The following is a 27462-nucleotide window of genomic DNA, read 5'->3' as shown; positions in this document are numbered from 1 at the left end:
GTACCTCATGCATTTAAACACCCCCTCGTTAAACACAATGAACTGCTGCCGCAGACATCTGGGTGCTACTTGTGCACCCTGGGGTGTCGCTCCAAAGGAAGCACGCTCACACCCCAATTCCTTTATTGTTTTGGTAGAAATCACAGCAGCAGCAGCAGCAAACACAGGAGGAGGATCTCTGGGAGAAACATTGGTTGGAGCCCAGTGGTTTGGAGAGCAGCCACCCTGCTGGGTCCAGCTCCAGGACTCAAAGGAAAGACCAGACCAGCCTCCTCTCCCCGCACCTCCCCCCACATGTGCTCTCAGGGCCCCAGAATGGAGCTGGGCTGGAGTAGCCCCACTGAGTTCCCAGGGGATGGCCAGATGCCAGGGGTAGGGCTGGGGAGGCATCCCTGAGCTGAACAGGTAACACAGGGCTGGGAGCACTGAGGTCTGGGAGGGGCCATCCTGTCTATGTGAGCTGCTGAGTGGAAGGATGGGAGCAGAGAAGGGAAATACAGGCCCAAGTCATCCCTGTGCTGCTGCAGAGCCTGGCGCAGGGACAGATGGTGGCGGCTTGGGCCTGCTCTACTCTGAGCTGCTGGGGCCAGTCCATCCCCCTCAGGGCCCCACTACGTCCTGCAGCAGCCAAGGAATAGCCAGGAGTAGGAATGCTGATGCCTACTCCCTGCTCTGCCCTTGCCATCCCCAGTCCCCCGAGAGGCCCTGAAACACCCCTGCACTGGGGCCCCTTCTTACACAGCCAGCTCTGTATCTCTGGCCAGGGCATCCCCAGGGGGGCTGGGTGGCGACCCAGAGATACTTTGGTCAGGCAAAGTAGGGGCATTTTCCCCCGAGCAGAGGGCTCTGTGTGCCAGGTGGATGGGTCGGGGCAGTTCTCTCTCCCGGGCAGAGGGCTCTGTGTGCCAAGTGGGTGGGTCAGCGCACTTCTCTCTCCCGAGCAGAGGGCTCTGTGTGCCAGGTGGGGGGGTCGGGGTAGTTCTCTCTCCCCCGAGCAGAGGGCTCTGTGTGCCAAGTGGGTGGGTCGGGGCAGTTCTCTCTCCCCCGAGCAGAGGGCTCTGTGTGCCAGGTGGGTGGGTCGGGGCAGTTCTCTCTCCCCCCAGCAGAGGGCTCTGTGTGCCAGGTGGGTGGGTCGGGGCAGTTCTCTCTCCTGAGCAGAGGGCTCTGTGTGCCAGGTGGGTGGGTCGGGGTAGTTCTCTCCCCCGAGCAAAGGGCTCTGTGTGCCAGGTGGGTGGGTCGGGGCAGTTCTCTCTCCCAAGCAGAGGGATCCGTATACCAGGAGCAGGATGAAAAGATGCTGAAGAATACATTCACACCAAGAACACTGGAGACAAATTTGTAACTATGCCCCCAACCCACTGCCAGGCTCCTGTGGGTGCTGAATGCCCCTGAGCATGCAGTGGAGGGGCAGGGGCACGGCCTCTCCCCAGCCCTGCTGGCAGGCGCAGGGTGGCTGCGGGCCCCGTTCAGGCCTCGTCATCGCTGATGTGCGTCCTGTCCTCAGCCAGGCCACTCTCATCAATGTTCTCCAGGGAGTCGGCGTGCTGCAGGGACAGCTCGGCCAGGCTGATGCTGGGTAGCGTGTTCTGCTCTGGGTACACCCAGGGCTTAAAGCCAGGCTCGTGCTTCTGCTTCCACTCCAGGTACTTCAGCCCCGCCTTGTAGATCTTCTTCATGGCCTGGAGGGGCAGAGCAGCCCCAGCCTGTCACCAAGCCCCATTGCCCATCTGCCCATCCCCCTGGGACCCAGGGCTGGAGCCTGCCCTGAAGTCTGTTCCCATTGGCTGGAGCTTGCCAGGCCTGGGCAATGCCCTTGGGTGCTTTTCTCCTGAGCCCCTCTCCAGGCTCCCCTGGCATGCTGAGGGTCCCCTAAAGGGGGCTCTGGGGTGGGGGGCGGAGGTGGGAGTGGGAGCCCTCCCCTGCCTGTGGTCTCACAGCCATGCTCACGTGCAGGGTATTGACTTGGCTCCAGCCCCACGCACAAGAGGTGGGATAGGAGCCCTGGGCTGCATTTGCCGTGGAAGCCCCATCCCCGCAATCTTGCTGCCGGCCAGACTGGCATTGTAGCCACTAGGATTAGAGACCCAGCCCCATCCCAGAGCAGGGGAACACCTCTCTCTGCTCACACCGCACACCCAGCTGGGAAGGAGAAAGGCCAACACACTGGAGGGCGAGGAGAGGAGACCCTGAGTGCCTCAGGGGAGAGGGGAAACCTCCCTGCAGCAGCCAAGGATAGAGGGATGCCCCTCCCAGCATCACCCATGGGGCACAGCACTCCCCACCCCCTTCCCAGAAACCAGGAGGGAGGGGCCGGGAGGGCTGGTGCCATGGCACCCCAAGGCTGGGTGTGGGGTGACCTGGGGGTGCCCCAGCAGGGGAAATGTTCTGCCTTGAGTTCCTGCTGTTGGTGTGTCAGGCTGGCTCAGCTCCATGCTCTGAGCATGTCCTGACATGTAGTGCACACAGCACCACAGTCTCTGAACTTCCCCTGTGCCCACCCCACCTGGGCTGCTGCGGCCACTTAGAGACAACTCAGCTCCATAGGGAGGGGCAAGTCCTGGAGCAGGCCTGAGCGAATCAAAGCTCTGGATGCTCTTAGCTGCAACAAGAGGCCAGTGAGCTCGCACAAGCAGGGTGGGGCGGGGGCGTGTGCATGGGATTGAGTCACAGATGTGCTGTGCCCACAGTGCTGGGAGCTGCGTGAACTCACAGCCACACTTAGATGGTCCACGGCCCTAGGCAGCTGCTCACCACTGACCATGTGTCGCATACAGGGCCGGCTCCAGGGTTTTGGCCGCCCCAAGCAGCCAAAAAAAAAAAAGCCACGATCACGATTGTGATCTGCGGCGGCAATTCAGCGGGAGGTCCTTTGCTCCCAGCGGGAGTGAGGGACCGTCTGCCGAATTGCCACCGAATACCTGGACGTGCCGCCCCTCTCCAGAGCGGCCGCCCCAAGCACCTGCTTGCCAGGCTGGTGCCTGGAGCCGGCCCTGGTCGCATAGAATGCACCTTGACAGGCACTACAGGGCAGTGGCTTGGACACACTGAGGTCTAATTGATCTTCGAGGCTGCAGCAGTGTTGCTGCGTTATATGCATGGGGTGACTGGATCCACCAGGACTGGGAGGGACTTCCCAGAGCAATTCCCTGTTTTCTGCTGCGCTGGTGGGATCTGGTGGACACACCCATGCCATTGGTATACCATGGCTGCACAGGCTGGCCTAGCTTAACCTTGTCTCTTCTTGCTTTGCCCATCTGTATTTCCCTGTAACTGCCCTGCTCCTCCCTGGGCCCGCAGTCACCTGTGTATAAGGAGACTGTTGTCCCCTTAGTAAAACTCAGTGGGTTTTTTTTGGTTGGCTAGCTCCCAGTACTAAAAGTAAAGGGAAGGGTCAATAGGAAATCAGGACCAGGAGGGTCCTGTCCTCCGGGTGATAGGGAGCTGCCCGGGTCACAGAGTGGGGCCAAGTTAAGGAGAGAGCAGGGGCCCAAGATGAGCAGCGGAGCAGAGCTGTGCCAGCCAGAGGGGTTAGAAAAGCAGCCCAGGAAGCAGGTCAGTGCTGGGAGCAGAGCCACAGAAGCAGCCCAGAGAGCAGACCTGTGCTAGGAGGAGAACTGCAACAACCAGGGCAGAGGTGCCAGAGAAGCAGCCCAGGGAGCTGGAGGCAGAGCAGCAACAGTGCTGAGGCAGAGTGGAGCTGGAGCTGAGGCAGAGTGGAGCTGGAGCTGGAGTAGTCCGGAGCCAGGTGCGGTGATCAGGCGGGGAAGGCAAGGGGGGACCCTGGGCAGTGGGCCCAGCACAGGGAGATGTCCACAGCCAAGAGGCCCTGCAGGCCAGACTTGGAGGAGGATCGTAACCTCAATGGGGTGGGGGTGATGCTAGAAAGAAGGGTCCTGCCACCTAGAGCCTGAGGGCGTGTCTGACCCGCAGCATCTCTGCAGCACAGCCAGGGCCTGAGCAGGAGGCCTGGGATGTGTGAGGAGCAGACTGTGAGCTGCCCTGACATTCCAGCCATGGCTGGTTGTGTTATTGCTGTTTGCTGTGTGCTCCACAATATCTGTGAGAGTAAGGGGGAGATGTTTATGGTGGAGTTGAGGCAAATCGCCTGGCCGCTGCTTATGCACAGCCAGACACCAGGGCAGTTAGAAGAGCACAGCAGGGCGCACTGCGCATCAGAGAAGCTAAGTAGAGTACTGACTCGAGCGGAGAGGCAAAACCATTCACTGCGGGGCAGATTGGAAATGTTAAAGTGGGCAGAAAACAGAAGACAGTTATTCCTCCTCGGAGAAGGAAGATCCTTGATGAACACTGCTGGGTACCAGGAAATACCAGTAGATATTGAGCTCTTGTAGAGCCTACATCTGGGGCAAGCCTACCTAATGGGCTCCAGCCAGCCAATGTACCAACTGATACCATCAAAGGAAGAGTACCAGTGAGTCTTCTAAACTCAAGTTTGAAGGCTGTGGAGTTGCAGCCTCAAAACAGAACTGCAGAGGTACACTGGCCTGAGGGAGTGGTTCCGCAGGTGAAGGTAACATTTGTAGAGAATGAAAATGAGCTGCGGGTGACAAGGAGGGAGAAGGGAGGACAAGTTGCCTTTGAGAAAGATGCGGTGAGAGATTGCCAGTTCCAGTTCAAGTGGCACGCCAAGGGCTGATTCCTGCACAGGTGGCTAACTTAGGGGAGTTGCCAGAGAAGCATCAAGAAGTCTTTTCTAAGGATGAGGTGACTAATTTTGATGACTGGGTCAAAGGTGTCCATGACAGGCCAAAGACAGCCAGTGAAGTTGCTCTCAGTACAACTAAAGACACAGCCCAAAGTGGGAAAAGGACTTATGATCGCAAGTCCAGTGGGGCTCTCATCAGACCTGGTGACTGTGTACCAGTTCGTAGCCATAGATGCAGGAGGCGTAATAAAATACAGGACAAGTGGGAGTCAAATCTCTGTACTGTGGTCACCCACAACAATCCTGAACTGCCGGTTTATACTATCCAGCCTGAACGAGGAGGTCCTGAGAGAGTGGTATATAGGGACCAGCTAAACATTGGACTTTTAGTCTGACCAGGGCTCATAGGAGGCATAGAGTAGCATGTCCCGACTCCCGAGGAGACTGAAACCAATGGGGCAAACCCAAACCCTGACGAAAATGGTCAGATCCCTCAAATTGACCTGGTGTTACCCGGGTACAGGGGAATAGAAAAATGGGTAATGAACCATCAGTCTTAAGAAGATCCCAGAGAACTACTAAAGCTGTACTGCCTGTTAAACTTGGAGATGATTGTTATTGGTTCTATATAGTGTTTGAAATAATATTGTCATGTATAGTATGAAGAAGTAGATGTAGAATGTTAAATATGTTAAATGTTCTTTTGATAATTATTAATGGTTTTTTTATATGACATGATGTGGGTATATGTTGTTAATATGAGACCAGGATATACTGGTGTGAATATTGTGCCTGTGGCAATATTTTAGCAAGGGGGAATGTAAGGGGACTGTTGTCCCCTCACTAAAACTCAATGAGGGCTTTTTGGTGGGCTAGCTCCCAGTGCCAAAAGGAAGGGGAAGGGTCAATGGGAAATCAGGACCCTGAGACTGACAGTCCCCAGGGGCAATGGGGAGAGGCCAATTCTCCAGGTCAGCCTGATTGACAGGTCAGGCAGGCTAATCAGGGAGTCAGGAGGCCAGTGTGGGTCCCGCCCTCCGGGTGAGCTGGAATTGCCTGGGTAAGAGAAGAACAGGAGTATTTGTGGCACCTTAGAGACTAACAAATTTATTAGAGCATGCCCGAAGAAGTGGGCTGTAGTCCACGGAAGCTTATGCTCTAATAAATTTGTTAGTCTCTAAGGTGCCACAAATACTCCTGTTCTTCTTTTTGCGGATACAGACTAACACGGCTGCTACTCTGAAACCTGGGTAAGAGAGAGTGCGGCCGAGCTAAGGAGAGAGCAGGGGCCCATGCTGAGCTGGGGAGCAGAGCTGTGCTAGCCAGAGAAGCAAAGAAGCAACCCAGAGAGCAGGTCAGTGCTAGGAGAAGGGCTGCAGCCACAGAGCCAGAGGGGCCAGAGAAGCAGCCCAGGGAGCTGGAGGCAGAGCAGCCGCAGTGCTGAGGCAGAGTGGAGCTGGAGCTGGATCAGTCCGGAGTCGGGTGTGGTGAGCAGCTAGGGAAAGTGAGGGGGGACCCAGGTTAGGGTGACCAGATGTCCCGATTTTATAGGGACAGTCCTGATTTTAGGGTCTTTTTTTTATATAAGCTCCTATTACCCCCCACCCCCTATGCTGATTTTTCACACTTGCTGTCTGGTCACCCTACCCTGGGTAGCGGGCCCAGCTCAGGGAGACGCCTCCAGCCAAGAGGCCCTACAGGCCAGACTTGGAGGGGGATCGTAACCCTGACAGGGTGGGGGCAATGCTGGGAAGAAGGGTCCTGCCACCTAGATCCTGAGGGCGTGTGGCCACCGCCAGAGCAAGTGTCCGACCTACAGCATCCCTGCAGCACAGCCAGGGCCTGAGAAGGAGGCCTGGAACTTGTGAGGAGCAGACTGTGAGCTGCCCTGACATTCCAGCCATGGCTGGTTGTGTGTCCCCGTGCCACAGAGTGGGGGTGACATGTTTTCCTTTAACCATTCCCATTTTTCCTTATCTTTTAAATCGGTTGCTGCTTAATAAATTGTTTTTGCTTTGAACTGCATGCAATGATCAGTGGGTCAGGGAAGCATCCAGTGCAGAGAGTGCACCCCAGAGTGGGGACACCCTAGCCCCTGCCCTAAGTGACCACGACAAGGTTGGGGGTCGAGTAGCTCAGGAATCCTGGGCCCTGCCTTGTTGGGGTTACGAGGACTCTGCCAGACAGGAGAGTGGAAGGGGAGTCCTCAAGGGCAGGGAGGCCTCTGGGTAAAGGAAGTGGGAGCGAGGACTCAGATCCTTCCGCTAGCCCATTTCACCAGGGTAGTGTATAAGCCAGGAAAGTTCCTCACAATAACGGGACCATTCCCGCATCTGGTGTCTATTTGCTTATGGGACACTGATATGAACCTGGTGTGAGTTCTAGACAATGACCTGGGCCAGGTCTATACTGTGAAGTTTTGCTGGCTTAGCTCTGTTGGCTAGGATAGCTCTGCTGGCAAAACTCCCTGTGTAAACATAGATGCCGACTCCGTGGGTGCTCTGGGGCTGGAGCACCCACGGGGCAAAATTAGTGGGTGCAGCCAAGCTCCCCACCATGCCCCACCCCACCTCACCTCCTCCTCCGTCACCTCCCCTGAGCACACCCTGTCCCCACTCCTCCTCCTACCTCCCAGTGCTTGCTGCCACCAAACAGCTGTAGCAAGCTCTGGGAGAGAGGGGGAGGAGCGGGAACGTGGCACGCTGGGGTGGGGATTTGGGGAAAGAGTCGGAATAGGGGCAGGGAGGGGGCGGAGTTGGGGTGGGGACTTTGGGGAAGGGGTTGGAATGGGGGTGGGAGGAGGCGGGGGCAGAGCACCCACTGGCGCCAGTAGAAGTTGGTGCCTATGTGTGTAAATGCAGCTTATATCAGCAAAAGAGTGGCCATACTGGGTCAGAGCAATGGTCTAGCTTGCTCAGTGTCCTATGCCAGGTGCTTCAGGGGGAATGAACAGAACAGACAATCAAGTGATCCATCCCCTGACTTCCACTCCCAGCTTCTAGCAGTCAGAGGCTAGGGACACCCAGAGCATGGTTTTGCATCCCTGCCCATCTGGCTACTAGCCATTTGGGCCTATCCTCCATGAACTTACCTCTTTTTTTAACCCAGTTATACTTTTGGTCTTCACAACTTCCCCTAGCAATGAGTTCCACAGGTTAACTGCGTTGTGTGAAGAAATGGAGATATCCCATCTCCTAGAACTGGAAGGGACCTTGAAAGGTCATCATGTCCAGCCCACTGCCTTTACTAGCAGGACCAAGTACTGATTTTGCCCCAGATCCCTAAGTGGCCCCCTCAAGGATTGAACTCACAACCCTAGGTTTAGCAGGCCAATGCTCAAACCACTGAGCTATCCCCCCCCAGTACTGCCTTCTGTTTGTTTTAAACCTGCTGCCTATTAATTTCAGTGGGTGATCCCTGGTTCGTGTGCTATGTGAAGAGGTGAATAGCACTTCCCTAGTCACTGTCTCCACACCAGTCATGATTTTATTGCCCTCTATCATAGTCTCACTCAGTCGTCTCTTTTCCAGTCTTTGTAATCTCCTTTGCTGGGATAGCTCATGCCCCTCAGGGTGTGACTATGCCGGCAGAACAGCACCTTTCACCAGTCACGCTGCACCCAACGGGGCACTCCCCTCGGCTGCACTAGCCAAGCTGGTGCTGAGAAGACAAAAGGCCTTTTTGCCGTTGCAAGCTGTTGTCACTCGGGGCCTGCGGCTGGTGTAGCTGTCCCGGCAAACCCTTTCTAGTGTAGCCAAGGCCTGGGTGAGCAGCCTGGGGGCACGGCCAGGCTAGGTCGGAGGCTGCTCCATTCACCAGGCCTTACTCTGATAACAGCCTCCAGGCGTAGCTGTCACTCTGCTAAAGGGGAGCGGTGCTGCTAGCTGGATGTACCCGCTGGCGCCTGCTGCTCCTGCCAGCATGCAGTAACACAGCCGCCTCCGCACCCAGCTTACCTTTGGCGCCACAAACTGCGACATTTTGTTCACCACCCACTTTGGTAACGAACCTAGAACAAACCCGAGTTACTCAGACAGCAAGCGAGGCAGCCCCAGCGCTCCTCCGGGGCTGTCTGTCCCTCTCCGTCCTTGTGTCTGGCAGTGTAAGGGCATAAATACCAGAAAGGCAGCTTGGCAGCAGATAGTGTACACTCTGTGGGGCCCAGTCCCTCCCTGGCGCAGATGCCCCCTCACGAGGGCTCTAAGCTCCTGTCCACACTTAGTTTGTTGTTAAATCTCCTGTAACAGCAGGGCTGGAGCACTAGTGTAGACAAGGCCAGTACTCCCCGGGGCTCCTAGGCCTGCCTGCCGCACAGTGGTCTGGCTTGGTCTCTTCCCCCACCCCAGAAAGTCAGTAATGCTGCAGACACCACCAGGAAACCGGCTTATGCATAAAACCGATGGGCAGATTTCCCAGGCGCCACCCCATGGAAACTGCCTGGCCCCCAACAGCAGCCTCCAGAGCTTGGGGGGGCAGGGCTGTGGGGCTGGCAGTACCCTGGGGATGGGCTCAGGGGGCAGGGCTGTGGGGCTTGGCAGTGCCCTGGAGATGGGCTCAGAGCTTGGGAGGGCAGAGCTGTGTGGCTGGCAGTGCCCTGGGGATGGGTTCAGAGCTCGGAGGGCAGGGCTGTGTGGCTGGCAGTGCTCCAGAGATGAGCTCAGATCTTGTGGGGGGGCAGGGCTGTGGGGCTGGCAGTGCCCTGGAGGTGGGCTCCGGGGCAGGGAGCCAGGGGCTAGTTCTGATGAGACGGCAGGGAAGAGAAGGCTGCAGCACATAGAATCATAGAAGGTTAGGTTTGGAAGAGACCTCAGGAGGTCATCTAGTCCAACCCCCTGCTCAAAGCAGGACCAACACCAACTAAATCATCCCAGCCAGGGCTTTGTCAAGCCAGCCTTAAAAACCTCTAAGGATACAGATTCCACCACCTCTCTAGGTAACCCATCCCAGTGCTTCACCACCCTCCTAGTGAAATAGTGTTTCCTAATATCCAACCTAGACCTTTCCCACTGCAACTTGAGACCATTGCTCCTTGTTCTGTCATCTGCCACCACTGAGAACAGCTGAGTTCCATCCTCTTTGGAACCCCCCTTCAGGGAGTTGAAGGCTGCTATCAAATCCCTCCTCACTCTTCTCTTCTGCAGACTAAACCCCAGTTTCCTCAGCCTCTCCGTGTAAGTCATATACCCCAGCCCCCTGATCATTTTTCTTGCCCTCTGCTGGACTTGCTCCAGTTTGTCCACATCCCTTCTGTAGTGGGGGGACCAAAACTAGACACAATACATAACCAGCTTGCGAGCCGGGTAAAGCCAAGCACAGGGCACAGCAGCTGGCAAACACTAACCAATGGGCCAGGCCACCCAAGGTGGGCACAGGAGTGCAGCAGTGTCCCCAAGGGAGCCCAGTGGAGAAAGGGGATGGGGCAGCAGGGGGAGTGGACAGCAAGCCCCACCAGCCCGTGGGCACTGGACAGACAGGTGGAGCTGGGTATGTCCATCTGTCTGGCTCTCACATAGTCTACTGCTGTCCTACTGATGTCCCCTGAGCTGCCCTGCCCCAGCTGGGACGGGAAGGGAAGCAAAGGGCTTAGGGACAGTCCATGTTCTTTCCCCACTGTTCATCACCAGCTTTGTGTTTGGGGGGTGCTGGGAAATTGGCCCAATCCCTTTGGGGGGGGGTGTCCCCCAGGTACAGCATGTCAAGCAATACTTCCCCCTGCACAGGGCTGCCTCTCCCCCCAAAGCTGCCTCTGCCCCGCCAGGAGGAGCTGCAGCATTCCCCTTGGCTCATGTGCCATGCTGGGCACTCACCTCGGGGGTCCACCTGGGTGAGGTAGTAGAGGGTGCAGCCGTGGGGGCCATTGGCCTTGACTAGGTAGCCCGTCTGCAGGGACACGGCCCTCACAAAGTCCTTCCGTGGTGGGTACTTCTGTAGAGACACCACACACAGATCAGTGCCTGCTGTGCACCGGCTCACCGGGCAGCCACGCCACACAGGAGCTGTGCTCCAGCCTGCTCTGCCACAAGTTGTGCCCCCTGTGGCTGGAAGGCCAGGTCCGGAACCAAGGCTTGGCCTGGCTGGGCCTTTCCCACCAGCATTGCCCTGACCCCCACCCCTGAGCCAAAAGGCCAGTGCCTGTTGCCAGGCTGGGGAGCTCGGTAGAGGCCTGGCACCTCTGCGTGGTGCCAGGCAGCAGGAGAAGAGCTGCGGTCAGCGGAGTAGGAGCTCACTGGGTGCTTGACGCTGTAGTTGATGATCATGTAGTCGTTGCCCAGGGGCAGCCAGGAGCGCAGGGTGACAAAATCCCTGTTCTTCAAGGGGCTCGGGCACTTCCCTGCAAGGGAGAGAGTCTGTTATCCCGCAAGCACCTGCAGGCACGTCCCCCAATTCCCTCCCAGGGACACCCTGCCCTGGGTTCACTCGCACAGCTAGGACCTTTTGCAGGGCCAGGTACGGTTCCCAATTTTCTAATCACACAAAACCGAATAACCCTGCCCCGCCCCTTCTCAGAGGTCACGCCCCCCCGACTCGCTCCATCCCCCCCCCCCCATTGCTACTCTTCTCCATCCTCACTCACTTTCACTGGGCTGGGGTTGGGGAGAGGGAGGGGGTATGGGCTCTGGGCTGGGGGTGCAGGCTCTAGGTTGGGGCTGGGAATGAGGGGCTTGGGGTGCGGGAGGGGACTCTGGGCTGGGCCAGAGGATTGGAGTGGGGGGGTGCAGACTTGGGGTGGGGCTGGGGATAAAGGGTTTGGGGAGCAGGAGGGGGCTCCGGGCTGGGGCAGGGGGGTTGGGAGGGGGTGCGGGGTCCTAGCAGCACTTACCATGGCTCCAAGGGAGCGGCTGCCAGGTCCCTGTGGCCTCTAGGCGCATGGGTGGCAGGCACATCTGCGTGGTGCCTTCACACCCTCAGGCACCGCCCCCCACAGCTCCCATTGGTCACGGTTCCTGGAACAATGGGAGCTGTGGAGCTGGCACTTGGGCGGGGGCAGTGCGTGGAGCCTCCCTGGCCGCGTATGAGCCACAGGGACCTAGTGGCTGCTTCCCGGAGCAGCGCGGAGCCAGGGCAAGCAGGGAGCCTGCCTTAGCCACGCTGCGCTGCCAACCGGACTTTCAACGGCCCGGTCACTGGTGCCGATCGGAGGCTCCAGGGTCCTTTTTGTGGTCGAAAACCATATGCCTGGCAACACTAGGCCCTGCCTGACGTGAAGGGTGGCAGGTGAGGGGCCCAGGGGAGGGTAGGAGTGTTGCACTATCTCCCCAGCCCCCCGCTGCCCCCACTCACAGGCATAGTATCCCACATCGGCATTGGCTGTCAGGCGCCCAATGTCATAGGTCTCAATGACGTTGGAGTCCCATTTCTTGCGGTAGTGGGTGTCGTGCAGCACGTCATAGAGTGTCGCGGCCGGCACGTCCTTGCAGGCGATGCGCAGCTGCAAGGGGAGGATGGAGGGAGGGCTTGCAGTCAGCGAGGCTCTGACAGGAGCCCAGCATGCCCACACGGGCCTGGGGGCATGGGCAGGGCGCACCAGAGGCAAGTGTGAGAGAGGGGCACATGTGTGTGACAGCAGCCATCTGCCCATGAATGTCAGGTACATCGGCACAAAGGAGTAGTGTGGCTCATCGCGGTTAGTGTGTGGATATGTATGGGGGGTGGCCCAGCAGAGTGCGTGCTAGGATAACAGCAACCTAGGGCTGGAAGAGCCCTCCAGAGGGCATCTAGTCCAGCACCCGGCACTGAGGCAGGACTAACTATTGTGACAGACCCAGACCAGTGGGATACAGGAGTCTGGTAGAGGACAAATATACTGGTCACTGTATGAATAGTTTTCTGTTCCCTGAGTGACCAAAGCAGGGGCTGCACTAGAGTAATCAGGAACCTGCTAGAACCAGTTAAGGCAGGCAGGCTAATTAGGACACCTGGGTTTTAAAAAGGAGCTCACTTCAGTTTGTGGTGCAAGTGTGAGGAGCTGGGAGCAAGAGGCGCAAGGAGTTGAGAGGGTGTGCTGCTGGAGGACTGAGGAGCACAAGTGTTATCAGACACCAGAAGGAAGGTCCTGTGGTGAGAATAAGGAAGGTGTTTGGAGGAGGCCATGGGGAAGTAGCCCAGGGAGTTGTAGCTGTCATGCAGCTGTTACAGGAGGCACTATAAACAGCTGCAGTCCACAGGGCCCTGGGCTGGAACCCGGAGTAGAGGGCGGGCCCAGGTTCCCCCCAGACCTCCCAATTGACCTGGACTGTGGGTTCTCCCAGAGGGGAAGGTCTCTGGGCTGTTCCCCAACCCACATGGTGAATCTCTGAGGCAAGAAAATCCGCCAAATAGCGCAGGACCCACCAAGATAGAGGAGGAACTTTGTCACACTATACATATAAAAGATGGGGTCTAAATTAGCTGTTACCACTCAAGAAAGAGATCTTGGAGTCATTGTGGATAGTTCTCTGAAAACATCCACTCAACGTGCAGCGTCAGTCAAAAAAGCGAACAGAATTTTTGGAATCATCAAGAAAGGGATAGATAATAAGAGAAAATATCATATTGCCTCTATATAAATCCATGGTACGCCCACACCTTGAATACTGTGTGCAGATGTGGTCACCCCATCTCGAAAAAGATATATTAGAATTAGAAAAGGTTCAGAAAAGGGCAACAAAAATGATTAGGGGTATGGAACGGCTTCTGTATGAGGAGAGATTAATAAGACTGGGACTTTTCAGTCTGGAAAAGAGACAACTATGGGGGGATATGATAGAGGTCTATAAAATCATGACTGGTGTGCAGAAAGTAAATAAGGAAGTATTATTTACTCATAAAACAAGAACTAGGAGTCACCAAATGAAATTAATAGGCAGCAGGTTTAAAACAAACAAAAGGAAGTATTTCTTCATACAACGCACAGTCAACCTGTGGAACTTCTTGCCAGAGGATGTTGTGAAGGCCAAGAATATAACAGGGTTCAAAAAAGAACTAGATAAGTTCATGGAGGATAGGTCCATCAATGGCTATTAGCCAGGATGGGCAGGGGTGCTGTCCCTAGCCTCTGTTTGCCAGAAGCTGGGAATAGGTGACAGGGAATGAATGACTTGATGATTACCTGTTCTGTTCTTTCCCTCTGGGGCACGTGCCATTGGCCACTGTGAGAAGACAGGATACTGGGCTAGATGGACCTTTGGTCTGACCCAGTATGTCTGTTCTTATGACCATCCCTGATGAGTGTTTGTCTAACCTGCTCTTTAAAATCTCCATTGGCAGAGTCCACAACCTCCCTGGGCAATTTATTCCAGTGCTTAACTACCCTGACTGGTAGAGAATGTTTCCTAATGTCCATCCTGAACCACACAGGCTGCAATGGAAGCCGATTGCTTCTTGTCCTTTCCTGGGGCTAAGGAGAACAACCGATCGCCCCTCCTCTAGGTAATGGATTTCTAAAGCAGGGTTTTCAAACATCCGACTTTCCAGGACGGCCGAGGGGACCCTCCCAGTAGCCACACTGCCATTAACACTTCCCTGAGTCTGGGTGCCCGCCTGCCCAGGTCTGCCTCAGCTCCCAAACCCGCTCTTCAGTCACACAGAGCCAGGCTGGGGTGGATTCTGCTGGGTGTGCAGCCAGCTGGCAGTGCAGTGGGCTTATGGGAGCCTGAGATCGGGGGGGGGGGGGGGGGGGAGGGGTTGGCCTGGGGAATTAATGTGTGACACCCAGGGATGCTGGCTTTGTTCCCTTGCCCCAGTCACATGACCTGGGCCAGGGATCCCAAGGGGCTGCCTCTGGCACCTGGCAGAGGCTGGAATTAAATGCATATTAAAAATGCCAAGCCAAGCCAAATGCCACAACTGAGCCCAGCCCCAGCCGCAGAGGGCACTCAGGGAATCATAGAATCATAGAATATCAGGGTTGGAAGCGACCTCAGGAGGTCATCTAGTCCAACCCCCTGCTCAAAGCAGGACCAACCCCAACTAAATCATCCCAGCCAAGGCTTTGTCAAGCCTGATCTTAAAAACTTTTAAGGAAGGAGATTCCACCACCTCCCTAGGTAACTCATTCCAGTGCTTCACCACCCTCCAAAATTCATTCATATGTAACCCTTCTGCCTGTCTGAGTTGGCAGCAACAAGGGCTGGGTTCAGTATCTAGGTGTTCCATTTCAATAACACAATGCAAAACCAGCTCGAGCCCCCACCCAGTGACCTGGGACAATTACATACCACCCCCGGGCGCCTCTAAGAGGCAATACTTCTCATCTCGCAAGCATGGAGTCTGAGTGTAGCAAAATGCTTTTAATAAAGGAGGGAAACAATGCAGTATTACGTTGGGGAAACACCACAAACAGGATTCATAACACAAACCATGAGCAAAAGACCCATCCCCAAGTAAGTTTGGCAGTGTCCTTTTCCACTCAGGGTCTTAAGTCCAGCAACCCAAAAAAATCACCCAAAAGTCTCTGTCCCTGGTCAGTGCAGCCCCAGAGTTCAAAAGTTTATCTGCAAAGTTTTACCTTCCAGCCTAGGTGGAAATGGGTGGGTGGGGGAACCGAGGTGTTAAGGGGCACCTTACGCGGTCCAAGACTGACTGCCCCGCCTCTCCATGGGGCTGTGCTGCAGCCTTCACCACAAGCCACTCCACCAGCTACTCCACTCCACCAGCCATTCTGTGAGCTGCTCCAGCTGTCCCACAAACATACTCCACTAGCTGCTCAGCAATATATCTTCAGCCCTTTCCCACAAGCACCCAGCAATTTTAGCTTTTAGTAGTAGAGGAGCCTCAGTACTGGTGCACTATTAGCACAAAGTGACTTCAGCTTAACAGCCTATAACTACACTCTAAATAGAATCAAAATTAGCTCTGATATTCCACAGCAGAGACAGTACAAATAGTGTTTCACACCCACAAACAACTACCCTACTATCAGATACACATCCCTACCCCAAGCCTCTCTTAATTCACTGGGTTTTAGAACCCATGTCCCTTGTCTAGCGAGTGCTACTTAGTTGATGGCGAGTCTCTCTGTCATAAAACAGTTCCACTGTCCTTGATTCACATAATCAGGGTAACTACACTTTATTCTTCCTGCCCCAATAACAGAGAAACTGGGGATCCCACAGCAGCCAAAGTGATCATTTGGGCTGCTGTGGACTCATGCTAGGCTGGGTGGGTATGCCTATGCAAATAAGATCAGCCCCTGAAGTTCTCTTGCACAACTCGCCACAATTCACCACCAGATGTCAGGGTAGAGCTCATCCTGACTCTGCTTACACATATATAACTGTAAGCATCTTTGCCTCAGTCACCAGCAGAGTTTGAACTCAGAATTTCTGAGTGCAGTGCAAACCTCTACCACTTGAGCTAACAGAGCAACTGTTTTGAGCTTTGGTCTCTCCTTGGACATCTGACCATTGCATCTGGGCTCTGAGCAGTGCCCCTCATCGAGGTCTCTGGCAGAAACGACCATCCCTGCCCTCTGTGGGTCTGATCATGTGGCTCCCACTTGTGCTGGGATCAGGTCCTGCTGCTGCGGCCTGGTCAGCGGCCGTGCTGGGTCTTCCAGGGCTGGCGCTTCCACTAGGTGACCCTAGGCGGCCGCCTAGGGCGGCAGGATTTGGGGGGCAGTATTTTGCTGCCTGCAGCAGAAATTCAGCGGCGGGAGGTGTCACGGAGTCCCCGGGCGATGCTCTGGAACTGCTCCCCACAAAGCCAGTCAGGACTTTGGGGAGCCTCCTCTCCCTCGGAGTAGACCGTCTTCAGGGCAAGAAGCTCACACGGCTTCACCTCCTGGGTCTCTCTTGGGAGCATTCAGCATATGTCCCTCTGTGCGCTTCCCACAGCGAGTCTGCCCCGGCGGCGTCCTGGGGAAGCCAAAGGGTTCTGCACCCCGCACTTCGCAGTCAGACGTGACTCTCAGCCAGCCAGTAAAACAGAGGTTTATTAGATGACAGGAACATGGTCTAAAACAGAGCTTGTAGGTCCAGCGAACGGGACCCCTCCGCCGGGTCCATTCCGGGGCCCAGCGAGGCAGACCCCCGTCTGCCCTCCCTTCCAGTCCCCAGCTAGTTCCAAACTCCAACCCCTGTTCAGCCCCTCCTTCTCTGGGCTTTGTTTCTTTCCCGGGCCAGGAGGTCACCTGATCCTTTTGTCTCCAACACCTTCAGTTGGCACCTTTGCAGAGGAGGGGCCCAGGCCATCAGTTGCTAGGAGACAGAGTGTCGGGCATTTATGTGCACTGGCCCTTTGCTCTGTAGCAACCATACACCCTTATCCCACCACCTAGATACTTAAGAACTGCATAGGGGAAACTGAGGAAAACATTAAGAACAGCCCCACTTCGTCACAGGAGGTCCTTCTACTCCGGATCTTCGGCAGAAATTCGGCGGCGGGTTCTTCAGTCACTCCGGGACCCGCCGCCAAAGTGCCCCGAAGATGCGGAGCGGAAGGACCTCTGCCGCCGAAGACCCCAGGCCCCCTCAATGCTCAGAGGAGGAGTGCTGCTTCCCCCAGAGCCTGTGTTTGCTGTTTCTGGTGCGTCTCACTGTCAGCGGCAGGGTGGGCAGGATGGAGGGAGGTGATTGGCAGGAAGTTCATGGGATCCCAGTCCTGCTGAGGCTCTGCTACCTGCCTGGAGGTTGTGGCTTTCTGCTCTGTTCTCTGGGCTGGGGCTCTCTGTCCCCCTCCAGGGGCTGATGCACAGAGCACTCCACTGGGTAGGAGGTCGTAGTGGGTCTGGTAGCTCAGACAGGCGAGGCTCATGTGCCAGGTCCAGAGAGGGTGGGTCCATTCCTACTGCTGCTGGCAGGGCAGGAAGCCAGCTGGTGGCTCCAGCTCCTGACCTAGCTGCATGGGAGTCTTTTTGGGAGAGTCCTGGAGCCATCCCACCCACCTTCACTGCAGGGGGACAGGCCCCTGAGGCCCTGCAGAGGCTGGGGTATTTGGGAGACTCGCTACTCTCTGCCCCAGGAAGGTGTGGGCAACGAGCACTGGCCCAGCTCCCGAGAGGTAGAATCTATGCAGATAGGCTGGCATTGGTGCTGGGATGGCCCGGAACTGTCAGAGCGCTTGCCTGGGCATGCCTTGTTTTGCCCAATGGCTTGGCCTCTCACTCCCTGAGACAAGGGGCAGCTGCATGCTGGACGGGAGATCTCTGCCACCAGGTGAGGGTGTGAGAGGCGAGCATCTCCTGGGCCCTGGGGCCGTGAATGCTGCAGGCAGCCAATCTCCCCCCGCCCCCCACACCCCACCAAACCCTCTCATCTGAAAACCGATCCGGCCATCCCCGTGCATTGTCCCATCCAAATCATACTCCAGAGCAAGCAGGGTTGGGTTTCTCTCCCTGGCCCCTGGCTGGGCCCTGTGAGATCAGCGGTAACCAAAGCTATTAACTGGTAACCCAAGCTGCAGTGCGTTATCAAATCCTCAAGAGAGCGGGTGCATTATTGATGAGCCCACCCAGCCTGGGTGCACCTCAATGCTGTGTGGCTGCAGCACCGGGTGGGCTGATGGAGACGTCTACGACCCCTCATTAGAGGCCCTGCATTTTTGATGAGGTGCTCAGCAGCCGCCAGGTAACTAGAGACAGTCCTTTGTATAGGCTGCCATTGTCACCCCCTCCATTAATCTCCAACAGCCTGCCCAGCTCCCCTCAGCAGTCCCCCACAGGCACCTCGTGGCCCGGTTTGTTTGCAGAACAGATGCCCCGTCACGGCGCTAGTGAAACATTATTGTCTCTTTCCTCTCCTCCTGTGAGCAGGCGCTGGGATGTCTGGCAGCCTGCTGACTGCCCCCATCGCACATCCACCTCCTAGGCCTGCCGCCTTTGACCCCGCCCTGATGGGCACTGCTGGGTGCATGGTGAAGCTGTACCTAGGACAGAGAGGCCCGGGCCCCCTCTTCTGCTGTACTGCCTGTGCAAGGCCAGTGAGGATACGCCCAAAGTGCACTTGGCCAACTGCGCAATGCTGAAAAGTATCTGAGCAACAGTGTGGTGGGGTGGGCAGGTTCCAAGCCCCCAGCTCTGCAGCTTGACTCAGCTAACTGGAGGAGTTGAGAGGTGGGCTTAGCAGAGCTCAGCCAGAAAGATGCTTACAAGAACTCCATGCATTAAAGCATCCCTAGCTCACTGGGGTTAGAGTTTCACAGCTGGGAAATTGGGGCATACGTCTCTGCAGCTTCCCCCTGTGTCAGCTCCCCTTTCCCCGCCCACCAGGAACACCCCAGCTCCCAGCCAGTGGATCTCCATGGCTTTTCCAACAGAGGCCAAAGTCCCCAACTCAGCCCCTCTGCAACCCAGCCCCTCTGCAAAACACCGTCCTGCCCCACAGAAACAGGTCCCTGGCGATCCAGGGACCCCCAGACTGTGCCACATAGATGGGAAACCCCACTTGGCCTGCACCCCCTTGTTCCCAAGCCGTTCACAGGCTCCATTGCAATCCCCCGGCCTGGCGAGCACCGGGGTCCGACAGTCACAGACACACTGAAGCCCATGGCCAGAATCGGGGCGCTTTCGGCGGGGGCAGTGCCGTGAAACGTTTCTGAACTTGGGCTGCTCCTCAGGCTCCCTACGAGCCCTGGGGAGCGGGGCTGGGGGCAGAGCTAAGGGTTTTGGATTGCAAACATGTGGAGTTTTAAGAGCGCCTGTGTTCTGTTGAACTGAATGTGCCTCTGTAAACAGCCCAGTGAGCTGTGGGTGCAGCTCCCCCAGCGACTTCAGCTCAGACATGCTTGCTCCACAGGCTTGTTCTGACTGCCAGCCTGAGCTCCGGGCTCCCTTCTCCTGTGCACCACCTGCCACAATGATTCTGCAGCCAAGCCAGGCCCCTGGTGACAACAGTGCAAGTTCTGCCTTCAAGGTGCGTGCACTGAGTGGCACTGATGGACCACGATGCACTGCCAGACTGATTGCAGAGTCTGCCCTCTCACTCCCCATCTCCAGCCTTCTGAGGAGGATCTGAGTGAGGGTTCAGAACAGAACGTGAGTTCCAGACTACCTCGCTACCTGGTTGTGGCGGCAAGTTGCTGAGTTACGATGGGCTGAGCATTCAGTGCAAGTTTTCTAAAGCAGTTGCAATAGTTATGCCATGTACCTGCTCCCATTGTTGTAGTCTCTGAGCCCCACATCGATAGCCACCTTGGGGAGGCCGGATAGCACCAACAGCCCCATTTAACGGGGGGAAACTGAGGCCCAGGCAGGCTGAGTGACTGGCCCAAGGTCACACAGGGAGACTGTGGCAGAGACCTGAACCCATGCCTTCCAAGGCCCCAGCTGATGCCTAAGCACTTGGCCATTCTGCCATCCACAGCACATGTGTGTGCATGCACCCACACACAGAATCACCCCCCCCCCCACACACACACAGAGAATCACCCCCCCCTCCCCACACACACACACGCTTCCATGCACAGTTACACACCCGCCAGAGGACACACACTGTGTGGCCATTCGCCTAAAGAGACTCTCCACCTGCCCATGTTCACACAGCCTGTACACGTTCTGAATGGGGGCAAAGCTGTACATGGCCTAAGCCACCTCCAGCTCAGCTCCATGTGGCCCCAGCTCCATTTCAGTGGCAGAGGAACAATTTCCTCCCTGTGTACTGCAGGGCTAGCCCCACCAGGGCCGGCTCCAGGCACCAGCTTCTCAAGCAGGTGCTTGGGGTGGCCGGTCGGGAGAGGGGCGGCAGGTCCAGGTATTCGGCGGCAATTCGGCGGACCTCCCGCCAAATTGCCGCCGCAGATCGCGATCACGGCTTTTTTTTTTTTTTTTTTGGTTTTGGCTGCTTGGGGCGGCCAAAACCCTGGAGCCGGCCCTGAGCCCCACAATGGGGAGTGTGTGTGTGGGGGGTCAGGTCTGGAGAGTGAGTGGGGGCGGGCACAGTGCACCTTGTCTAGCTCAGGAGGGGGAGCAGCTGTCCCACATCCCACAGACTGGGCAATCAGTGTATATAGAGGCAGCTCAAGAAGTCAATATTGAATCTCAATGAATCTCCCCAGCTAGCACTGGCCCATAATGCACTGGGCCAGACACCGTAGGAGCCCATGGCTGATGTATTGTTTTCTGCCCTCTGACACCCTGCCTGATGGATGCACATCACACATGAGCAGTGCAGGAGAGCTAGCCCAGCAGGCAGGAGAGATGGTAAAAGCATTCATAGTTAGGAATGACCCCTGTGGGGCAGGTACCCCCATGCAGGGATACTCAGGCCCCCGTGGGGCAGATATCCTGTACGGAGATACCCAGGCACCCTGTGGAGGGTATCCCCATGCAGCAATACCCAGGCCCCTGTGGGGTGGGTATCCCCGTGCGGGGATACCCAGGGCTCCTGTGGGGCAGGTACCTCAATGCAGGAATACCCAGGGCCCCTGTGTGGGGGATACCCCTGTGCGGTGATACACAGGGCCCTGTGAGGCGGGTACCCCCATGCTGTGATACACAGGGCCCCTGTGGGGAGGGTACCCCGTGTTGTGACACTCGGTGCGGGGTGGGGTGTGGAGGAATGAGTAACAGATGGAAGATGAAGAATTTGGTTTGCACCATTAATAGGCAAGTAGCAATTTTTAAATTCCCTTTCCCTTCCTACCCACTAGTATGTTACTGCTATCCCCCCGCTCCACCCATGGGACCTGTGCTGCCCACAGTGCCAGGTATATCGACCCTTCTGCTGCTCCTGGCCCTGTGCCCGTCTGCCCATGTCGGTCTCCCCAGGTGATGTCCTGGTGCCTTTGACAGTCCCTGTGTCACAGACATGGCATGGCAGCTGTGCCATGGGGCCAGCTCTGTCCTGGTGACCTCACCAATGGCAGGGCCACTCTCCTCCTGCCCTGCGATCACTGGCTGGAGAAGATGCAGAACAGCTGCTCGTCTACAGGACTCAATGCATTTTCTGTTATTACCCTGAATAGCCCCCGGGAGCGTCACCAGATTCCCCCTTGAGCCTTTGCTGACCACAAGGCAGGCTGTGAAATCCGTGCAGCCTCAACTGGAGCAGAGCAGTCCAAGGGACCCTCTCTCTGGGGATAAACATGCTTCTGGGAACACCCTGCCCCTGCTGGCTAGTTAACCCCCGGGGGCCTTCCCAGCTACTCTAAGGTGCTTGCGCTCCATACTAGTTCCCACATCCAGGGCTTGCTGCGGTTGGGCTCAGGCCAGTTCCACAGGAGGGAAATGCCGCCAGTGGGGATCTGACTATGGCAGCCTGCTGTGGGCTCCAAGCATCCATGTGACTCTTGGAATGCTGACAGCCCCCGAGCATGCCATGGGTGGTGTGTATGCCCATGTGTGGCTAGTGCCTCAGCCAGCGCAGCATTAGAGCGCCCCCTGCTGCACTGGGGCCAGCTCAGATTTGGAAGCACAGTATAGAACCCTGGACAGCACCTCACTCTCCTCTCGGAGCATGAGCCCTTCTCCCCTTCGTGCCTAGCAGAGCCTGCACGGGGCCATGGCACTGACTGGGGATCATGGGCTGGGGGAGGGCGGTGGAAATCAGCAGCTGCTCCCCTGGGCTGCACTATGTGGGCACCATCCATGAAAGTGCTTTGGTGTTCCAGCAGGACAGGCCTTGTATCTCAGCAGCTCAGTATCACTAATGCATAACTCATGGACTCCTTTGCAAAGCCAGACAGAGCCCTGCCATGCAAAAAAACCGCACTTGCAATGACATGTTTTCTGAGCTTATGCAGTCCTCCCGCACTGATAGGGCACAGCTTAATGCATGGAGGCATTCAGTGGCAGAGGCCAGGAAAGAATTAAGTGAGCGTGAAGAGTGGAGGCAGGACGTGATGCTGAGGCTAATGGGGAAGCAAACGGATGTGATAAAGCATCTGTTGGGGCTGCAGGAAAGCCAACAAGAGCACAGATCCCCGCTGCATCCACTGTATAACCGCCTCCCCTCCTCCCCATGTTCCATAGCCTCCTCACCCAGATGCCCAAAAAGGCGGGGGGGGGGGGGGGCGGAATTAATAAAGAAAGAATGCATGGTTTCAAAACAATAGTTACTTTATTTTGAAGAGGGGAGGGTGGTTGGCTTACAGGGAATTAAAATCAACAAAGGGGGCGGGTTTGCATCAAGGAGAAACATACACAACTGTCACACCGAAGCCTGGCCAGTCATGAAACTGGTTTTCAAAGCCTCTCTGATGCACAGTGCACCTTGCTGTGCTCTTCTAATTGTCCTGGTGTCTGGCTGCTCAAAATCGGACGCCAGGCGATTTGCCTTAACCTCCCACCCCGCCATAAATGTCTCCTCCTTACTCTCACAGATATTATGGAGCACACAGCTAGCAGCAATAACAATGGCACCAACAGTGCCAGCGAGCTTTTAAACGTCCAAAGGCACATTTTACCACCATTCTGCACTTGCGCAGCCTAAAGTTGAACTGCTCCTTACTACTGTCCAGGCTTCATGAACGGATCCCCTGAGCAGGAGAGCAGAGTTACAGCGGAAACGTTGGACAAGGACAGTTAGCAGTCCTACTGCACAGTCTGCTGCCAGCAGCACCCAGGAGGACCAGAACGGATCCCCTGAGCTCATTGCTGGGGAGCAGGAAAGCAGAGTTGCAGCGGAAGCGGTGGAGCCATCAGAGCCGCCTTGGGGGGGGGCGGAAGTGAGGCAATTTGCCCCAGGGCGCCACGAGAATGTCAGAGGCTCCCCCACACCTTTGCCTTCCCCCATCCCCCAGCGCCTCAGCACATCATGTCCAGGAGCAACCCTGGACAGCGCTGCAGCGGCGTGGCTTGGGCGGGGCCTGAGGTCCTCCTGCTTGGAGCCATGTGGTAAGGGGGTGGGGCTGCAAGCTCCGGCGGGCTGAGTGGCAGGAGCTCCTGGACGCGGCTTGCTGAGGCTCTGGGAGAGGCGGGGGTAAGCAGCATGGTAAGCCCCTCTGAGCCGGGCACTCCCCTGACCCCATCCCCCCACAGCCCTGACCCCAACTCCGAGCCCAGCCCCTCTGAGCTGGGCACCCCCTGACCCCATTCCCCCCCCAGCCCTGACCCCCAGCTCCAAGTCCAGCCCCTCTGAACCGGACACTCCCCCGACCCCATCCCCCCACAGCCCTGACCCCCAGCTCTGAGCCCAGCACCTCTGAGCTGAATACCCCCCGACCCCAGCCCCCCCAGCCCTGACCCCCAGCTCCTCTGAGCCGGATATCCCCCGACCCCATCCCCCCCCAGCCCTGACCCCCAGCTCCAAACCCAGCCCCTCTGAGCCGGACACCCCGACTCCATCCCCCCACAGCCCTGACCCCCAGCTCCGAGCCCAGCCCCTCTGAACCAAACACCCCCGACCCCATCCCCTCACAGCCCTGACCCCCAGCTCCGAGCCCAGCCCCTCTGAACCGGACACTCCACCGACCCCATCCCCCCCCAGCCCTGACCCCCAGCTCCGACCCCAGCCCCTCTGAGCCGGGCACCCCCTGACCCCATTCCCCCCCCAGCCCTGACCCCCAGCTCCAAGCCCAGCCCCTCTGAACCGGACACTCTCCCGACCCCATCCCCCCACAGCCCTGACCCCCAGCTCTGAGCCCAGCACCTCTGAGCTGAATACCCCCCGACCCCAGCCCCCCCCAGCCCTGACCCCCAGCTCCTCTGAGCCGGATATCCCCCGACCCCATCCCCCCCCAGCCCTGACCCCCAGCTCCAAACCCAGCCCCTCTGAGCCAGACATCCCCGACTCCATCCCCCCACAGCCCTGACCCCCAGCTCCGAGCCCAGCCCCTCTGAACCAGACACCCCCCAACCCCATCCCCTCACAGCCCTGACCCCCAGCTCCGAGCCCAGCCCCTCTGAGCCGGGCACCCCCCAACCCAGAGCCCAGCTCTCCACCCAGCCCTGGGCAACAGTAGCACCACCCCCAGGCAGCAACAGCCCATTGGCACCAACCATCACCATCACCCAGTGACAGCCCATTATGTAATTGCAAATGTATACATACCATTAAAGCATTTACTGTTTTTAAATAATGTATTTTAAATGATGTATTTTCAATTTATTAAAAATTGACTTTTGAATGTATTTCACTGGTTATTTTTTACATTTCCAAATACATGTTACTATAGTATTGCAACTTTTTTTATGGAAGGGGCCCCCCAAATTGCTTTGCCTCAGGCCCCCATAATCCTCTGGGTGGCCCTGGGAGCCGTACACCATGCCCTGGAGGTTGCTAGGAGCTGGGCAGGGAAGACTTCCCAGAACCCCCGGCCAAGCTACATGTCTGATGAGGACGGTTAGCAGTCCTACTGCACCGTCTGCTGAGAAGCCAAGGGGCTGCTGCTGTGTAACAATACCAGCTGCTGCAGGTGCTTCTGTGTTGAATGCTTGGAGGTCCGGGTAGGGCAAGGTACCTCGGCCAAGGCAAAAGAGCAAGAGCCCTGGAGCTGTTACATGTGTCAACCACAGAAGTGCTACGTGGTGTTACAGCGCTGACCGGACTGGAATGTACGGCTGCAAGACTTCTTCACTAGCAACAAAGGACAGGAATATGATGCACCTAAAATCTAAAAAGGCCTGCACATTTCCCAGAGTCACTACCCTTGATGACAGAACGTCAATGATTGCATTGGCTACTTGGATCACAGCAGCCCCCACAGTAGACTTGCCCACAACAGCAGCAGTGACGGTGAGCTGAGTGGGCTCCATGCCTGATAAACAACTAGTGGGGCCACTGGATGATCGAGATGCTAACGGAGCATTCAAGGACAATAAGACCATTACAGAGAAACGAAATGAATTCTTTGCATCTGTCTTCACTTCTGAGGATGTGAGGGAGATTCCCAAACCTGAGTCATTCTTTTTGGGTGACAAATCTCAGGAACTGTTCCAGATTGAGGCATCATTAGAGGAGATTTTGCAACCAATTGATAAACTAAACAGTAATAAGTCACCAGGACTAGATGGTATTCTCCCGAGAGTTCTGAAGGAACTCTGTAGCCAGGAGATGCGGTCTCCTGCCCAGTCAGAAAGAGAAAGACCCGAGATCGCCCCCTGGTGGGCAGAACCAGCCCACCTGCAGCTGCCCCGCTGGAAGCAGAGGGTCAGGACAGGAAGCAGGACTATAAAAGGCCAGCCTCCTAGCTCAGGTGGGAGAGGGCTGCCAGAGGAGTAGGATATCTCTTCCTTGCTGCCGGGGCCCAGAGCTGAAGGAGATGGCTGCCCGACCAGAGGAGTTACCTGAATTGCTGGAGACCAGCAATGCCGACAAACTGCTTGGGCTGCCATTGGCTGTTTACCCCAGAGAGACCCAGGACGACCCCAGAACCCAGGTGCCCCAAACTGGGGAGGGTGGGAAGGAGCCCAGGGACACCAAATAGGGTTTGGCTGTGGAACTATTGTGAACTGGCCAGCGTGTTGTGGGCAGATCCCCGCTGACCTAGCGGCGAACTACCCTGCCACTAATAGGGCCCTGGGTTGGGACGCAGTGGAGTGGGAGGGCCTGCATCCCACTACCTGTGAAGGGTGGCCACCTCGCCACTAATAAGCCAGGAGGCCTGAATTGGTCTGGCGCCCACTGAAGCTAGGGCGCCAGGAGCATTTGCTGTCGCTCTGAGTTGAGAGCTAATTCCCAACCCTGAACTGCTGGGCTGTATCACAGGGACTCAGCCTGAGCTATAAACTGTGAATTGCCCTGATTGAGGGACTGGGCAGAGAGACTAACTAAGGCTTGGGTTGATTGTTGGCCAGGCTGCTAACCGCTCACTGCCCTGATTGAGGGATTGGGCAGAGGGACCAACTGCTACTTGGATTAATCACCAGGTGGACTCACCAGCTGGGAGCTGCGCCCTGCTTGAAAAACAGCGAGGCGGCATGGCCTCCCGCCCTGTCAGAAGGGGAGAGACACACGCCCCTCCTTACAAACTCAAATGTGAAATTGAAGAACTAGTAACTGTGGTATATAACATCATTTAAATCAGCTTCTGTACCAAATGACTGGAGGATAGCAAATGTGACGCCAATTTTTTAAAAAGGCTCCAGAGGTGACCCCGGCAATTACAGGCCAGTAAGCCTAACTTCAGTACCGGGCAAACTAGAAAATAATTATCAGACACATAGATGAACATAATTTGTTGGGGAAGAGTCAACATGATTTTTGTAAAGGGAAATAATGCTTCACCAATCTACTAGACTTCTTTGAGGGGATCAACAAGCATGTGGACAAGGGGGATCCAGTGGATATAGCGAACTTAGATTTTCAGAAAGCCTTTCACAAGGTCCCTCACCAAAGGCTCTTAAGCAAAGTAAGCAGTCATAGGATAAGAGGGAAGGTCCTCTCATGGATCAGTAACTGGTTAAAGACAGGAAACAAAGGATAGAAATAAATGGTCAGTTTTCAGAATGGAGAGAGGTAAATATTTCCCCCGGGGGTCTGTACTGGGCCCAGTCCCATTTAACATATTTATAAATGATCTGGAAAAAGGGGTAAACAGTGAGGTGGCAAAATTTGCAGATGATACAAAACTACTTAAGATAGTTAAGTCCAAAGCAGACTGTGAAGAGCTACAAAGGGATCTCACAAAACTGGGTGACTGGGCAACAAAATGGCAGATGAAATTCAATGTTGATAAATGCAAAGTATTGCACACTGAAAAACATAATCCCAACCAGTGTTCCCTCTAATCACCTTCATATTGGTGCACATAACAAAATTCATGTGGTGGCGGTGGGGCCGAGGGGTTTGGAGGGTGGGAGGGGGTTCAGGGGTGGGGCAGAGGGTTGGGGATGAGGGGCTCAGGACTGGGGCAGAGGGTTGGGATGTAGGGGTGTGAGGACTCCGGCTGGGGGTGTGGGCTCTGAGATGGGGGCAGGGATGAGGGGTTTGGGGTGCAGTAAG

At 56.3% G+C, this 27462-nt stretch overlaps 1 protein-coding gene across 1 annotated transcript in view; it reads right to left on the bottom strand.

Moving 5' to 3' along the window:
* Nucleotides 1-608: 608 nt before the first annotated feature.
* LOC101939127 (START domain-containing protein 10-like) overlaps nt 609-27462 on the bottom strand; it is a 41423-nt gene continuing 14569 nt past the window's right edge. Inside the window, exons 2-6 of the mRNA XM_005280925.4 lie at nt 11948-12095; nt 10894-10997; nt 10474-10591; nt 8623-8675; nt 609-1679 (exon numbers count right to left, since the gene is read on the bottom strand). Coding sequence (XP_005280982.1) covers nt 1467-1679; nt 8623-8675; nt 10474-10591; nt 10894-10997; nt 11948-12095 — 636 coding nt within the window. The 3' untranslated portion in view covers nt 609-1466. The remainder of the gene's footprint in view (nt 1680-8622; nt 8676-10473; nt 10592-10893; nt 10998-11947; nt 12096-27462) is intronic.

This window comes from Chrysemys picta, chromosome 8 (assembly GCF_011386835.1).
Source record: "Chrysemys picta bellii isolate R12L10 chromosome 8, ASM1138683v2, whole genome shotgun sequence".
NCBI lineage: Eukaryota > Metazoa > Chordata > Testudines > Emydidae > Chrysemys > Chrysemys picta.
Note: the sequence above shows the minus strand (reverse complement) of the source record. Positions and strands in the feature narration are given on the sequence as shown.